Below are 15,721 nucleotides of genomic sequence, written 5' to 3' on the forward strand. Positions count from 1 at the left end.
ACTATTCAAGCTTGAATTCAAGAAGTGTTATGCTTTTACCTCTCATTAAGTTCAGTAGAGAGGTAGGAACTAAAAAGAACTTAAGTAGCCTAAAAGCTTTCTGAATCTCATCCAAAACGTTTACATATATTGTATCCACCACCAACAACAAAAAATTCAGTGTTGATGTTAAATGTGCAAACTAACTGTTTCTGATTATGAGTTTTACAGCCTGAATGATCTACAGCCTCTGCCAGCAGAAGTGTGGACAGTGAGTCACGTTAACTATCAGTTAATACCAGTAGCTTTGATTCAGGCTCTACCACTGACTTTCTTTACAGTTCACAAGAAAACACCAGTGCCCAAACTTTCTGAAAGCTTCCACAGGTCACAAACCTAGTAAGTATAGCTCTGTACCGATGTACTCAGTATTGGAAGACACTTGAAAATGTAAGTCATTCCCCATTTTAAAATATTCTTCATGTGAAAAAACAGGGATAACATCTCCCCTTTCACTTACAAGAAGGGTATGGGGATAAACTAATATTTTCAATTGGTTGGAGAGTTCCAGAAATACTGTACAGAAGTAAATATTAAAGAATTACTATAGAAGTTACAGCAGCAACTAAGTACAACAGTGCAAACCAAGACCACGCTAATCTAAACATTTTTGCCCACTCAGAGTTCTAACAGCAGCTAATAAATTACTTCTTACAGAAAGAAAGTTTAAATTTCAATTTCTGTTTTGTTGTTTTTGTAATATTTTGATCATTAATTCCAGTTTCTGGATTTGTCTTAATATTTTGTGTACAGGCATCTCTTCAAATTCAGGGCTTCCTTGGTACAGTTTTAACACGTTTACACACAGAACTTCTTCAAAAAAACAAACATCAAAGTGTTTTCATATTATAGCTTTGCTTTTAGCAGGGCTAACAGATGGAATGCTCTTGTGTTATATGAATAGTTCTACAGTAGTTCAGCTAATCCTTCAGCTACAGCGATATCCTTGTGGCCTTTTGAAATTTCCTAGAAACAGCTTCTTCCAAAAGCCAAGCTAGAAACTCTGGGATGATAATCCAAGAAAGCATTGCAACTGTGAAACAGCATAAAACAGAACTAAACAGGCTCAAAATAAAACTGCCATGATACAGAACAGAACAAGGGCAAATTGGTTTTAACTAAAGTGATTATTTAAAAACTCATTAGTTGAATTTTATAGAATGGACACAGCTAAGATAAATAGAAAGACTGAAGCTTGCTGAATGTGAATTTCACATGCAAATGTTAAAAAGGACTCAATACTTATAGGTGAGCAAGGCAGTGCATTCTTTGAATGTTTTTATTTTGTTTGTACTTTACTACTATACTTACATAAGGAGAAAAGCAGATTAGATGGGAAGAAGGGCAACAGATTTTCAACAAGTGATGTTACAAACTAAAACCAGTAACAAATGTGTATGTTGGATTACTGACATGGCAACCAACATGTTTAATTAAGATATTTTAATTTACTATCATGACTTTTAGTTTGCTCACTCTTGAAAAATTAGAATTGGAAGGTGTCCCTGCCCACAGCAGGGGGGTGGAACTAGATGATCTATAAGGTTCCATTAAACTCGAAACATTCTATGATTCTATAACTGTCTCCTTAATAGTAAAAGGATTATAGGAGGACACTTCCAGCTTCTAAATTAATGAAGTTTTTAACTACTTTTACTTTTCATCACAGCTCAGAAAACCAAGTAACAAAACAACAACGCTACTTCCATGTAGAGACATTATGGAAATAATTTTTTGTACCAAAAATCTGAACAGGTTAAGACAGGATTGATATCCACATGTGTAGTGGTTTTGCATGGCAAGGTTTTGGTGGTGGTGGGACTACAGGGGTGGCTTCTATGAGAAGCTACCAGAAGCTTCCCCTCTATCCAATGGAACCAATGCCAGCTGGCTACAAGACGGACCTACTGCCAGCCAAGGCTGAGCCAATCAGTGACAGTGGTAGCACCTCTGTGATAACATATTTAAGAAGGGGAAAAAAACCTGCTGCGCAACAGCAGCTGGAAGAGATGAGTGAGAATATGCGAGAGCAACAACTCTGCAGACACCAAGGTCAGTGAAGGAGGTGCTCCAGGCACCAGAGCAGAGATTCCCCCACAGCCCATGGTGAGGCAGGCTGCCCACCTGCAGCCTGTGGAGGTTAATGGTAGAGCAGATATCCACCTTCAGCCCATAGAGAACCCCATGCCAGAGCAGGTGGATGTACTCAATGAAGGCTGTGACCTGTGGGAAGCCTGTGCTGAAACAGATTTTCTGTCAGGACTTGTGACCCCATGGGGGACCCACACTAGAGCAGTCTGTTCCTGAAGGACTGCACCCCGTGGAAGGGACCCATTCTGGAGCAGTTCATGAAGAACTATAGCCTGTGGGAAGGACTCATGTTGGAGAAGTTTGTGGAGGACTGTCTACCGTGGGTGGGACCCCACACTGGAGAAGTGAAAGAGCGTGAGGAGGAAGGAGCAGCAAAGACAATGTGTGATGAACTGAATGCAACCCCCATTCCCTGTCCCCCTGCACCACTCAGGGGAAGGAGGTATTTGGGAGTGAAGTTGAGCCCAGAAAGAAGGGAAGGGTGAGGGGAAGGTATTTTTAAATTTTGATTTTTAGTTCTCATTATCCTACTCTGATTTGAATGGTAATAAAACTAATTTCCCCAAGTCAAGTCTGTTTCACCCATGATGGTAATTGCTGAGTGATCTCTCCCTGTCCTTATCTCAACCCATGAGCCTTCCATCATATGTTCTCTCCCCTGTCCCAGCTGAGGAGGGGAGTGATAGTGCAGCTTTGGTGTTCACCTGACATCCAGCCAATAACAAACCACCACAACATGCAAATAGCAGATCTTGGATTAGCACCAAAAAACACTCCTCAGAACATAGTAGTTTAATTCAGACTTGACAATAACTTCAAGGGTCTTGAATACAAATGGAAAAAGCTGTGTAATGTTTTTGGGGATAGATGAAAAATGGAAAACTAACATATAATTGAGAAACATTTATAGCTTCTTGTACTGCTTGTTTAGTCCTCTGCAAGAACTCCACTTATTTTATTTCCCTTTCCCCATATAATTTAGATCACATCCACCAGTACAGCAGCAGCAGAGCCTTTCACTTTTTAATTAAAAAGACAAGTTGTATGAAAATGAACTGTGTTGTATGAGTATTGCACTGAAGGCACTAGCCAGCACAAAATCAGCAAGTAAACTAAAAAACAAAACAAAACTGCTTTATTCAATTACATTTGGAAAAAAGTGATAATGTCAACAAAATTTTGTTTGCATTATTTATTTTGATATTAAATCAAAACAGGCCACAGTTTTGGAACTGCCACAATTTTTCAACACTATATACAATTTTGTGATTACACGTTATAATTTTGTGGTATTTTTAAAGATCTGCTTAGAGTCTGATACAAGTCTCCTCCCAAGTTTATACTGGGATAAAAAAGTAAGCACAGTGATTTTTGGGTTTAGATTCTTTATATAAAACCACAGTGCTGGTGCAGAGAGTAGTAAACCTAAGCAAAGCTAACCAACAACAGAGATAAGTTCTGGGCCATTCAAAACTACTGTTTCCCCAACTGAGACAAAAAAAAAATACTTTCCCTATTTAGACTGAACCTCTTTTGAGCATTTTAAAACAAACAAAAAAAGCATTTGAATATTTAAATAATATTTCTTACCTCTCTTGATGTGTTCTGGATTAATGTATGAAAATCTGCAAAGTGAGTGTATCAGACAATTTGCTATAAAAAGTAGTAAAAAATGGATTCCAACTTTCAAGGGTTATTTTAATTGATTTGTTAATTCTTTCTGGATATAATGCTGTTGTGTTGTTTCTTCTTTAGTTAGTTAATTATCAGTGGTAAGTAAATCTGTCGTAAAGGTAACTTTAATTTTTATCTTTTCTTAAAAAAAAATAAAATATATACTGAGATCAGTAAGAATATTTCCAGTTAGTATTTCAGACCTTGAGTACCAAAGTCAGTCATCTCTCCTCCCATTTTAGGTGTATATCAGAGAAGTGTTCAAATTCAACTACTGGGGATTTTTGTTTGTTTTTTTTTTTAAAGTACATGAAAGTTGATAGCACGTTTCTGCAATGTTTCTACTTGGTACCAAGTGTTTCTTCAGGCATTTAAAGGAAAAATCAATACATTATTTTACCTGTCACATCAGTAGACAATGTAGACAAGCAAAACCTGCAAAAACACTTGTTTTAGTAGTCATTGCTATTATACGTAGAAGGCTTCCACCTACTCAAAGGCAATGGAAACATTTTGGTTACCTTAAGTGCTAAAAGGCTCTTGTTAATTTCCGCACCTTCCAGTCGCGTCTGCCTATCTGCACTGGAAGTATCCGCTCCTCTTTCATTGCCAGCCAAATCAATCAAAGAAAATTTACCATGCAATTTCCCTTTCCTTCTGAGAATAATCTGAAACACTGCATGGCTTCTAGATGAGTGTGCATTTGCAGATGTCTGGCCAGATGTCCTTTAACAAAAGGAAAGAAAGGAAGGACATATGAACAGGCAAAGGAGCATACATGTTAAACACACTACCCTCAGAACGTAAGATTTTACAGGGCAGAGTCCTGTATTTACCCTAATAATTTGTTGTTCATAGTATAATTATACCTATTTTTCCAATTCTTCAAATAGAAATGGAAGATTAGTAACATTTTACTTCCCTCTTAAAAACAAGAATAATCACATCTCCAAAGATTTCAGACTATCAGAGAGCTTTCATGTAAAATGCCGCATGTGGCATTTTTATCTGATCAGGCAGCAGTCTATGCACAAGGCTAATTTTAAAAACAATAAAGCTGGATCTTAACAAAAATTAAAATTTTTATATTTCTGTCACTACATATCAAGGCCTTTTAGAACTGAAGAATCTGGCAGTATTCCAAATTATAAATTATGTGAATGTAAGTCAGTAAACTGGTTATATAATGCATGCAATTCACATCCTGTAGAAAAATCAGTTCATATTTCTCTCTAGGAGAGAAACTCTAAACTATTTTTATTCAAATGACAGGCAGATTCCTTACTTGCAGCCAACATTATAAAAAATACCACTGCATATTAAAAAGCCGTTACTATGAAGAGACACCAAAAAAATCTTGTTCCAATTCTTTAATTTACAATGAAAAAGTGGTGGAAGCTATGGGAGATACCTGCAGCTGTTGCCTATTTCAATAAGCTTAAGAACATCTTCAACACATTTGACTTCCCGTTCCTGTAATCCCACCACCTGGACTTGCTGTTTACCATCTTCTAACACTCTTAACTTTGTCTTCCTGTTCAACAAGTCAAAAACCTAGGAGGGGTGGGGAAACAGAACAGTTAAATAGGAGCTTTAAAAGACATTTTTGCTTCAAATATTGTATCAAAATATGCAAAGCATTCCATACATAAATGTGATTGGAAGGGAAGTGTAAAGAATTTCTTGAAATAAAGCTTTCAGTACAAAAAGGAAAAAAAAAATCTTTTATGTGACAAGCTCACAATCTTATTTGTGAAAGAGAAATTCCACCTTCCTCAGAAAAAGATCAAGTACTTACCTTACCACTGTAGATCTCAAAAAACGTTGCATATACTTGAAGTTCTAACTTCTTATAGTTTGGCTTCTTTAGCATTAAAAAGACATCTCGAGCTATGAATACATTTCCAAAATATAAAGAAATCTAGTTATGTATTTTCAATTAGTGAAGACTCATTAATGCATAACAGTCTATTTTACAGCATCTCTCATATTTTGCAAGTGTAACAGGTAGGGTCAGTCAATCAAGTAAAAAGCATTGCCACATTACATTGGAAGATGCAACAGAACCCAAAATTAAACTTAATTAATCATCAGTTATATTTCATACATTTTTTAAGCTATCTAGATATATATTTACTGTGTAAAGACTACACACCTAGGAACTATTTTTTATGTCAACAAAGCAGTAATGCAAAATATGTAGACCCTTATGTTTGTATGAAAGAGAGTAGAAATGTATTGATCTCAAATAATCTGCAAAAAGCCAACAGAACAATAGTCTCACCTGCAAGTGCATATATTCCTTTAGAACAATCTTGGTTCTTTCCTGAAAAGTCACCACCCATAGTCTAAATTAAAAAAAAACCAAACAAGACCAAAAATACACTATAAAGGTCACAGAACTGTAACTTATGTATTTGTTACTTATTAGAATTTATTGAAGTGTTTTGCACATAAAAAGAAGTGTATTGCTGACATGTAGAAGAAATACTTACATGGGTTTTTCCACTGCCTGTTTGTCCATATGCAAAACAAGTGGCCATTCCCCTTTCAAATATGGTTTCCACTAATGGTCGAGCTGTAAACCTTAAATGCAAAAACCAGCAGTACTTAAGAAACCTAATTATTTTAAGATGCCACACTACCACAAGGACACTATATATTTTAAGGCCCAAAGAGACAAAACTGGTTCTGTACTTTGAGAGACTAAAGGACGTCTCCATGTTAATTCCTGAACTAAAGAGGCTACCAGCTCTAAGGCATTAAAATACCCTAAACAATTAAACAAAAGCTACAAGGTATCTCCCATTTATTTTACAACAATATTATCCTCCTTCAAACCGCCTTGAGAAGAAAAAAATTTCCTTGTTTTAATGATGCAACATGGCACAGATTTCTACATGGAGTTTGGAGCTCCCTAAAGATAGCATTAGAAGATTTGAAAGTAGGACAGTGCAGCAGATAAATAATTAGATTTTGCCAATATAAAAAAGTCTGCTATAGTTTTGGGGTTTGGTGTTTTTTTCCTAAATCAGCTTCTAAGATTAAGTTTAGAACACAGGTAGCCAAAACAACATTGCATATCTTAATATTTTGAGAACATAGTTATGCTGAGAAAAGGCTCAAGAAAACATATACCCAAGCATGTCAGAATGGAAAAATCCAGTTATCCCTTAAGTATTATTTGATGTGTCAAAAATATTCTCCAAAGTATAATTTTTCTACTTTAGATAATTAATTTTTACTTTTAAAAGTGTAGATTTATTGCTTCTACTTCAGCTACTTATTACCATTATTTCATTAAAAACTCCAAAATCAAAGGGCAACCTTATGGAGAATTACCTCCACTAGGTGATGGAAGTAAGAGTCTCTCTATAACAGTCTCTCTAAACTTTTTCCAGGTGTTTACACATAAAGTATGTTTAGTGACAGAAAGAAGAATGATTGTTTACAGAAACACTAAGGTGTTACAACCTCCTTTCATTCCACTTTGGAACAAACACAAGATCACTTACAAAAATAATATGGATAAGACTGAGCCATTCAGCAACCAAGGGTTATGCAACAAAATCTAAGTTTAACTGAATCATCAGTTTTCATCAAATATGTACCAGATAATTCCCGATCAGCCTTAGTCTTTCTTGCTTCCTCCAAACATATACTTCTTTTGTCCTCAAGAGGATATTCCCATATTTCAGTGTTTGTTCTTTTTGTGTTGAAGATATAAATTTAAAGAAACTTATCCACCTAAGAAGTACTTTCCATTATCTCTGTTTAATTGCATTTGAAATTATTTATTTTGCTGATTTATAAAAAAGGGTCCTATTTATATGTATTTTAAAATAAGGCAAAATACAAACATATCTAGAACAGTTTCTGTAAATCATTATACAACTCCAAATGTTACCACACCAAAACAGTTCAACTTTCCTTCTAGTAGAATCTTTATTTGCAATCTTGATCTTTCAGAAATATAAACGGATTCTCCTTTAAAATTCAACAAGTATACCCATTCACACTAGTGCATTTTTTTTAATACTAAAGAAAGCTTACAACTCAGTGTTGTGGCTCATGGATTCAAAAATACATAAAATACAGCTTAAGCAAAATAATAATAAAAAAATAAGAATAGTACATTTCTCAAGAATGTTTTTCAGTACAGAAATATAGTGAGTAATTTTAGCATACTGAAGAAAACTGGAGTAACTTGTCATATCTCCCCCCCCACACTGTGACCTGTGACCCTGGTAGTTCTGGTGAGAGCAGACAATGATACCTATCCTCTTAATTGTGTTATTACAGGAGGCCTTGAAGCAGATTATCCTTCACATAATAATCATTATTGTACCATATGAGGGAGAAGGAAAAAGCCTGTACTGCTATATAGACTAGAGATTTACTGTTTCAGTATGAATACAAGCATCTTTCAATGTTTTTTCTATATTTCTATTCATTTATTATGTAACTAATAAAAATTGTCCAGAAGAAACTCAGTACAAAAACATAATAATGTATGCAAAAACCAGCCCTCACATTTAAACACTATGCTCACAAAGACAAATAACAGGAAGGAGGGAGATTACAAGAACTGGGTTTTAAGCAGGAGGAAAACTGTTGCAAGAGGCACATCTCACCAGCTAGATCACTCCCACAGTTCTTCAGTATCAAGAAAGAAAACATGCTACCAGTAGATAATCATTACACAGAAATTTCCAAGGGCACAGCTTTGCTGTTTAGAAGTCTTTCATTAGTATAAACTAACAGACTAAAAAGATTTTACTTTTGCTACCCTTCTCCTCTTACTTATATCAAGCATAAGGCACAAGTTTTCATTTTCAAGGCCTTTTAATAATTCTTTTACTATGAATTTTCTCTTATCCACCAACAGGGTGTTAGCATCCAACATTAATCAGGATACAATGCCAACTTTCACTTCCTAGTTTTTGGATTAAACCCAAGAATTAAGATATTTCTCTGTCACTACTCCTTAAGGCTAAGGGAAGCACTTTCTAAGCATAAGGAAAATTATCTTCATTAAATTCCTTTCTAATATCAATATTCCTTGCAAAAATCTTCACAATATTTAGACTGTGTACCAAGATCATGACCTGTCATGGTGTCTAACCTTGCCTGCTACTGTATCTAATATATTTAGCGACTTGCACAAGGTAAACAGCTACTTCTAAACAAGTTTTTTAAAGTGCTGTGTGCATTATTCTTTTCCAACTGTGGAAGTGAAACAGAAGAATAAAGGAGAAAATGGAGATCCAGATACCTTGGGGCTGAGGGTGGGTGGGTGTCTTTGTTGCTGTTGTTTTTTAAATCAGAAAGATTCAGCATTTCATCTAGATTGCTTCCAACAGACAAACTAACTCGGGTATCTCAGCAATAGAGCAAATATAATCAATCACCCTCTCCCCCCTGCCCCTTTTCCCACCCTCTCCTGATTTGTTTGCCTCCTGAGGAAACAATACACACTAGAGCCTGGAAAGGCAGGGCTTGGAGGAGGACTGAGAACAGGACTGAGGTCAACAGAAGTGGAGATGATATTTGCACGTGAAAAATTCAGGATAAACAGAGCTAAAACAAAAGTAAACAGGCAAAAGAATGGAGGTAGCAATATACATATCTGATAACACAGATAACAGAAATCCATGACCAAGGCAAGTCCACAGTTATTGACGTGCGAGATACATGAGAAAAAAGGTTCACAAAAAAAGCACATATACACATACCTGTAAACCATTTCATTAGGAGCTGTGTCATCAAAGGCATAGTCAAAACGAAAAGTTTGGTTTTCAAGGTACCTTGTTAAATCCACCTTTTGTTTTGGTTCATGTACCATCACAACATCTTTACTAGGAATTGTTATTACATCAAGGTCTTTCATTAAAGTCTCTATAAAATAAATGAAATATATATGCTTAAATAGCAACACATGACTATTTTTTACATTTTTTCATTGTTTACACTCTTATAACATCTCAGATAACACAACTCCTCCAAGTAACAACAATGCAATGGACTTGGGCTTCTGATACCTAGATAGTAATCTGCTAAGTAAAAGATTTCACTTTGGAAGTCTAGTCACACTATCCTTTCCAAGTGCTAGAAAGTACAGAGAGGTTGTACAAAGTTGATTAGAAAAACTAAGATCATTAATGATAGCGCTATCCTTTTAGCTTCATTTTAAAATGTTGTCTTTTTATTTTCCCTAAATCCTTAAAGTTACAGTCATATGTTCACAGCTTTCAAAAAGAAAAAAATTGTTTTCATTCTACACACATTTTCATTGTGTATTCCTCCTGGAATGTATAGTATACATCTTTAATATAGAATTTCTCTAAAGTAAAATCCTTTCTAAAAATTATCTTATAAGCAGAAGAAGCTGAAAATGCTAATGCTGCTTCCTATCACTGGGAATGAACAAAAGCCAACTAGATGTGATTTCAATAGTGAGTTCCCAGGTTATAATTACTACACAGCACTACAATTTATTGCTAATTGTTGTATGATATGACTCAGCAAAACAGAGAACCCAGCAATCTATGATATGCACAAAAATAAAGAACTTTTATCTGTACAGTAAGGATCACTAATATGTGATCTTCTACTACTATGATCTACTAATATGTAATTCTTCAATTTCTATGTAAAATTTCTTAAGACATGGGCTTCAAAAATTTCATGTGGCTTTATACCACATTTTTATTTTGACATTCATCTTCCTACCAACACCTCAGAACTACTTTTTAATAGCCTCCAAACCACTAATATCCAAGATATGCAACTTGCACAGAATCAAATCCCACTTCTGAATCCCAACTCATGCCTCATGACAACTTGCTGTCATTTAATGTAATTTCACTTTGTCCACCTTCAGTGCAGGTAGAAGGTAACATTCCCCCCAAACGTACCACATTTCTAAGTCATATTTTATGAAAGATAACCTCCAATGCTAAAACAGAAATTGAACTGCTACCAGACTTGTATATTGAGTGCCCTTTTTACATAGGTTGTGCAAAATAGATTCAGTCAACCAATTTTTGAGATTATGCATTCCTTTCAAATAAATAAAGGAAAAAATATGGGGAATAAAAAAAAGCAGTATGTAGTGTGTTCACCTTGGCTGAACACTAGGTGCCCACCAAACCACTCTATCACTCCCCTCCTCAGCAGAACATAAGATGGAAAAGAACTCATGGGTCAAGATAAAGGCAGTTAAATAAAGGAAAAGCAAAGGCTGCACAAAGAAGCAAAGGAAAACAAAAGATGTTATTCTCTACTTCCCATCAGCAGGCAATGTCTGGACATTTCCTGGGAAGCAGGGCTTCAGTAGGCATAGCAGTTGCTCCAGAAGACAAACATCATAAATAACGAATGCCCCACCTCCTTCCTCCTCCTTTCTCTTAATTTTATTGCTGAACAGACATCATATGGTATGGAATATCCCTTTGGTTAGTTTGGGTCAGCTGTCCTGGCTATGTCCCTTCCCAGGATCTTGCCACCCCCAGCCTAGTGGCGAGGGGGGAATGTTGGAGAGACAGCCTTGATGCTGTGTGAGCACTGCTCAGCAGTAGCCAAAACACTGGTGTGGTATCAGCACCTTTCTAGCTACCAATACAAAGCACAGCACTATGAGGGCTGCTATGGGGAAAATTAGCTCCATCCCAGCCAGACTCAATACACAGTAAAAGTAAAAATAAAGAAAAAGAAAAAGGTAGAGGAAGCACCAACAGAGAGGAGAAAAAAAATAACACAAAAGTAAACTAACTATATACGGATATCAACATATGTTTTCCCTTTCCTATATAATTCTCCCATTTTCTTCTGGATATGCTCTGGATAATCCTCAATGTGTAGTTCTCACATTACAAAAATAATAAATGCATCCCATGTTGTTTCAGAGTCAGAGTGATGTTCTTCGAGTCCTTTAGCTAAACAAAATATGACAACAAGAGAAGGAAAGAAACATCTTTCAAAATGAAAGTCAGCTTGCTTTAGTGCTAGATTCAGACAGGCTGCAATCCAGAAGCATTTGTGATTCTTAATTTCCCGCTGGAAGTAAAGAAATTCATAGATTGGGATTTAACTGGAGTTGAACATCTAAACTTCTCCAGTCTGATCAGCAGGCAGTAAGAAAAAAAGTTGTAATAGTAATCATACATAAAAAGAAGTCCCTAGGGAGTGGTTCCAGCACCTAAAATTATTTAGTGCCATTTCATATGCCTGTATCCTGCCCAGCCCTGAGCAGAAACTCCAGGAGATACAAGTCCCCAGTTTGTCTGTAACCCACTAGCCCTGCAAGGATCTCTTAGACACCGTTGGGCACCTTACATGTCAGAAAATACCACCATTCAGGCACCTGAATTGTTCCCTTGATGTCTGATTTGAGACCACTTGAAAGTATAAATATACATATATTAAAAAAAAAACCATAAAGTTTTCATTGGGCAGCTCACTGATCAGGAGATCACTTCAAGAATAGTTAAAGAATGGTGATCTTATGTCCTGGTTTCAGCTGGGATAGTGTTAATTTTCTTCCTAGTAGCTGGCAGAGTGCTGTGATTTTGAATTTAGTATGAGAATAATGTTGATAACACACTGATGGTTTTAGTTGTTGCTAAGAAGTGCTTACCCTAAGACAAGGACTTTTCAAGTTTCCCATGCTCTGCCAGTGAGCAGGTGCACAAGAAGCTGGGAGGGGAGCAGAGCCAGGACAGCTGACCTGAACTAGCCAAAGGGATATCCATACCGTAGGACATCATGCTCAGTATATAAAATGGGGGGAGTTGGCTGGGGGCCGCTGTTCACTGCTCGGGGACTGGCTGGGCATCAGTCAACGAGTGGTGAGCAACTGTATTGTGCATCTTGTTTGGGGTTTTTGAGGGTTTTTATTCCTCTGGGTTTAATTCCTCTCTTTTTCTTTACAATTGTTGCTGCTATAATTAAAATAATACTTACTTTATTTCAATTATTAAATTTTCCTTATCTGAACCCACAAGTTTTACCATTTTCCAATCCCCATCCTCATCCCACCGGAGGGCAGGGGGGAACGAGAGTGGCTGTGTGGTACTTAGTTGCCAGTTGGGGTTAAACCACGACATCCTAACACAATGTAAGAATACTGAAGAAATTACAATAGAATTAATTCCCAGATGAACTAAATACATCCTAGATGACCTTGGGAAAACATTACAGTCTCTCTGTGCCTCAGCTCCCAGTACATAAAATGGTGACAGTTAAACAACTTTTCTCCCCATCTTTATCCGGATTATGACAAGTTATGAATTTTCTGGGTCCCTCACACATATTGTCTAGCATAACAATTTCACTTTTGATCAGTATTTCTAGATCTCTTTAATACAAATAACATTACTATCAGAAGAAGCTTTTCAGCCAAAAAAAATTGGCAAAATCTTAAATGGCCATACCTTTTTTATTGAGTGGAACGTTTTCGTACACAAACACATATCCTGTGCTCATCAATCTATAAAGAAAACAATATAAAGTAAAATATACCCCAATTCCTGTTATATGATATGTTACTTCTATTCTTGAATTAATTAACCAATTGCTTAAACAAAGAGAAATTCCAAGACAGCGAGTCATACGAACGTGTAAAAGCCCCTTGTGTCTGAACAATAACCCAAGAACCCAAAAGGGAGAACCATACATCAATAAACCCCCCTGCAGACAGTGATCTGATCATGCAGATGAAGATTCCACATCTTGGAACACTGCAAAGCAAATCTAGCTGTATCAGGGTAGATATGTTATTGTCAGAAATTGTCACAATCTCTTTGATCATGCACTGGTAGAATTCTCAATCTTCAGAGGTACAGGACAGGTAAAAAGTAGAGTCAAGATCCTAACCTCATGTTACAGATCTGCTAATAAATTAGAATTAATTGACTTTATTTGATTTTAAAAAAATCATTTGGAATAAGAAATATATTTTAATGAAACTTGTAGTTGCACAGCAAAAGCTGCTAGAAATCCTTTGTACAGCCCTGTAGCAAGGCCAGAAGAATGGCTAGAATCATTGTTTAAAACTTAGGTAAAAAATTTGGGATTTTACAGATTTCGTTGTATTTGACTAGACTTCTGTATGTAGAAAGTGTATTGAAATGTCAGAATATAGAATTAATGGGAACTGGGGAGAGTAGACTGGAACAACTTGTAGTTACCTGCCAAGAAACCGTGAACTTTAGTAAAAGGTAATTCCGGCAGGGGGAGATCCGCGACCACCGACTCATATACCACCTACCCAAATCGTACCCCAGACCCATTTCTGGACCTTTCTAAGCTCTACTGTGCCAAATCGGATATAGGAGGAGAATATGTTAATGATTTACGGGAAATATTATGATTATGCATGAATACTTAATGAATATGCATGAATAAGGTTTATATATGGTGTCTGATTTTGAAACTTGGTGTGTGTTGATCGTGAGAAGACTCCACTCACGCACCTGGCCATCAATAAAGAAGTGTCTGCTTATCTACATCACATTGGTGTTGATAAGTTCTTCATTCCGAGATCTTGGTAACACTCAGAACAGTAAACTTTTGGCTGTACTGGTGCATGGAATCCCTTGGAAACTGCCCTCAAAGGTAAAGGAGTAAATGAGAGCTAGAAATATTTTCTTAGGGCGCAGGAGTTCTCAATCCCAATGTGCAAAAGATAGGCCGGAGGCCAGCTTGGCTAAGTCAAGATCTCTTAGCCAAACTAAAACAAAATAACAAAATCCATCGGCAATGGAGGCAGGGATACAATCCTGGGGACATTATAGGGATATGGCCCAGGAGTCCACAGAGGGGATCAGGAAAGCCAAAGCACAGCTGGAGCTGAGCTAGGGATGTGAAAAATAGCAAAAGGTTTTCTTCAGGCACATTGGACAACAAAAGAAGATGAAAGAACTTGTACCCTCCAATGAACAACAGGAGACATGGCTAAAACCAACATGGACGAAGGCTGAGTTACTCAATGACTTTTTTTGCCTTGGTCTTCACTGGCAAGTACTATACGCCACGCTGCCCAACTCACACAATCCAAAGGCAGGGACTGGGAGAATGAAGTACTGCCCATGTAGGAGAAGACCAGGTTTGAAACCATCTAAGGAACCTGAAGGTGCACAGGTCCATGGGACCTGATGAGGTATGTTCGCGGGTCCCGAGGGGAACTGGTGGATGGAAGTGCTTGAGCCACTATCCATCATATTGAGCAGTCGTGGCAGTCCAGTGAAGCTCCCACTGACTGGAAAAGGGGAAACATAACCCCCATTTGTAAAAAGGGAAAAAAGGAAGACCCGGGGAAACTATAGGCAGGTCAGTCTCACCTCTGTGCCTGGCAGCATCATGGAGAAGATCCTCCTGGAAACTATGCTAAGGCACATGGAAAATAAGGAGTTGATTGGTGACAGCCACATGGCTTTCACGAAGGTGAAATCAGGCTGACAAATTTGTGGCCTTCTTACAAAACACTGGAGAAAGGAATGGCCACCCAGAGGACCTTGACAGGCTTGAGAGGTGGGCCCATGCAAACCTCATGAAGTTCAACAAGGCCAAGTGCAATTGTGGTCCGTGCACCGTGTATCAGAGCAATCCCAAGCACCAAATACCAAGGCTGGGCGGAGCATGGATTGAGAGCAGCCCTGGGGAGAAGGACTTGGGAGTGTTGGTAGAGAAGCTCAAATTGGCGCGGCAATGCGCACTTTGCAGGCCCAGCAAGCCATTGCATCCTGGCTGCATCAAAAGATGTGTAGCCAGAGGTCAAGGGAGGTGATTCTGCCCCTCTACTGGCTCTCGTGAGAGCCCACCGGCAGTACTGGCGTTCAGCTCTGGGGTCCCCAACATAAGAAGGACATGGACCTGCTCAAGCAAGTCCAGAGGAGGGGCCAACAAAGACGATCAC

General features: G+C 37.4%; 1 protein-coding gene across 3 annotated transcripts in view; it reads right to left on the bottom strand.

The window, feature by feature from the left end:
- LOC119140652 (kinesin-like protein KIF2A) overlaps nt 1–15,721 on the bottom strand; it is a 93,135-nt gene that overhangs the window by 29,004 nt on the left and 48,410 nt on the right. For all 3 annotated transcript variants that reach the window (XM_037372147.1, XM_037372148.1, XM_037372150.1), the window contains 6 exons: nt 9,540–9,702; nt 6,300–6,390; nt 6,089–6,152; nt 5,603–5,694; nt 5,216–5,358; nt 4,326–4,530 (listed from right to left, as the gene is read on the bottom strand). In XM_037372147.1, coding sequence (XP_037228044.1) covers nt 4,326–4,530; nt 5,216–5,358; nt 5,603–5,694; nt 6,089–6,152; nt 6,300–6,390; nt 9,540–9,702 — 758 coding nt within the window. The remainder of the gene's footprint in view (nt 1–4,325; nt 4,531–5,215; nt 5,359–5,602; nt 5,695–6,088; nt 6,153–6,299; nt 6,391–9,539; nt 9,703–15,721) is intronic.

Source organism: Falco rusticolus, chromosome W (assembly GCF_015220075.1).
Source record: "Falco rusticolus isolate bFalRus1 chromosome W, bFalRus1.pri, whole genome shotgun sequence".
NCBI lineage: Eukaryota > Metazoa > Chordata > Aves > Falconiformes > Falconidae > Falco > Falco rusticolus.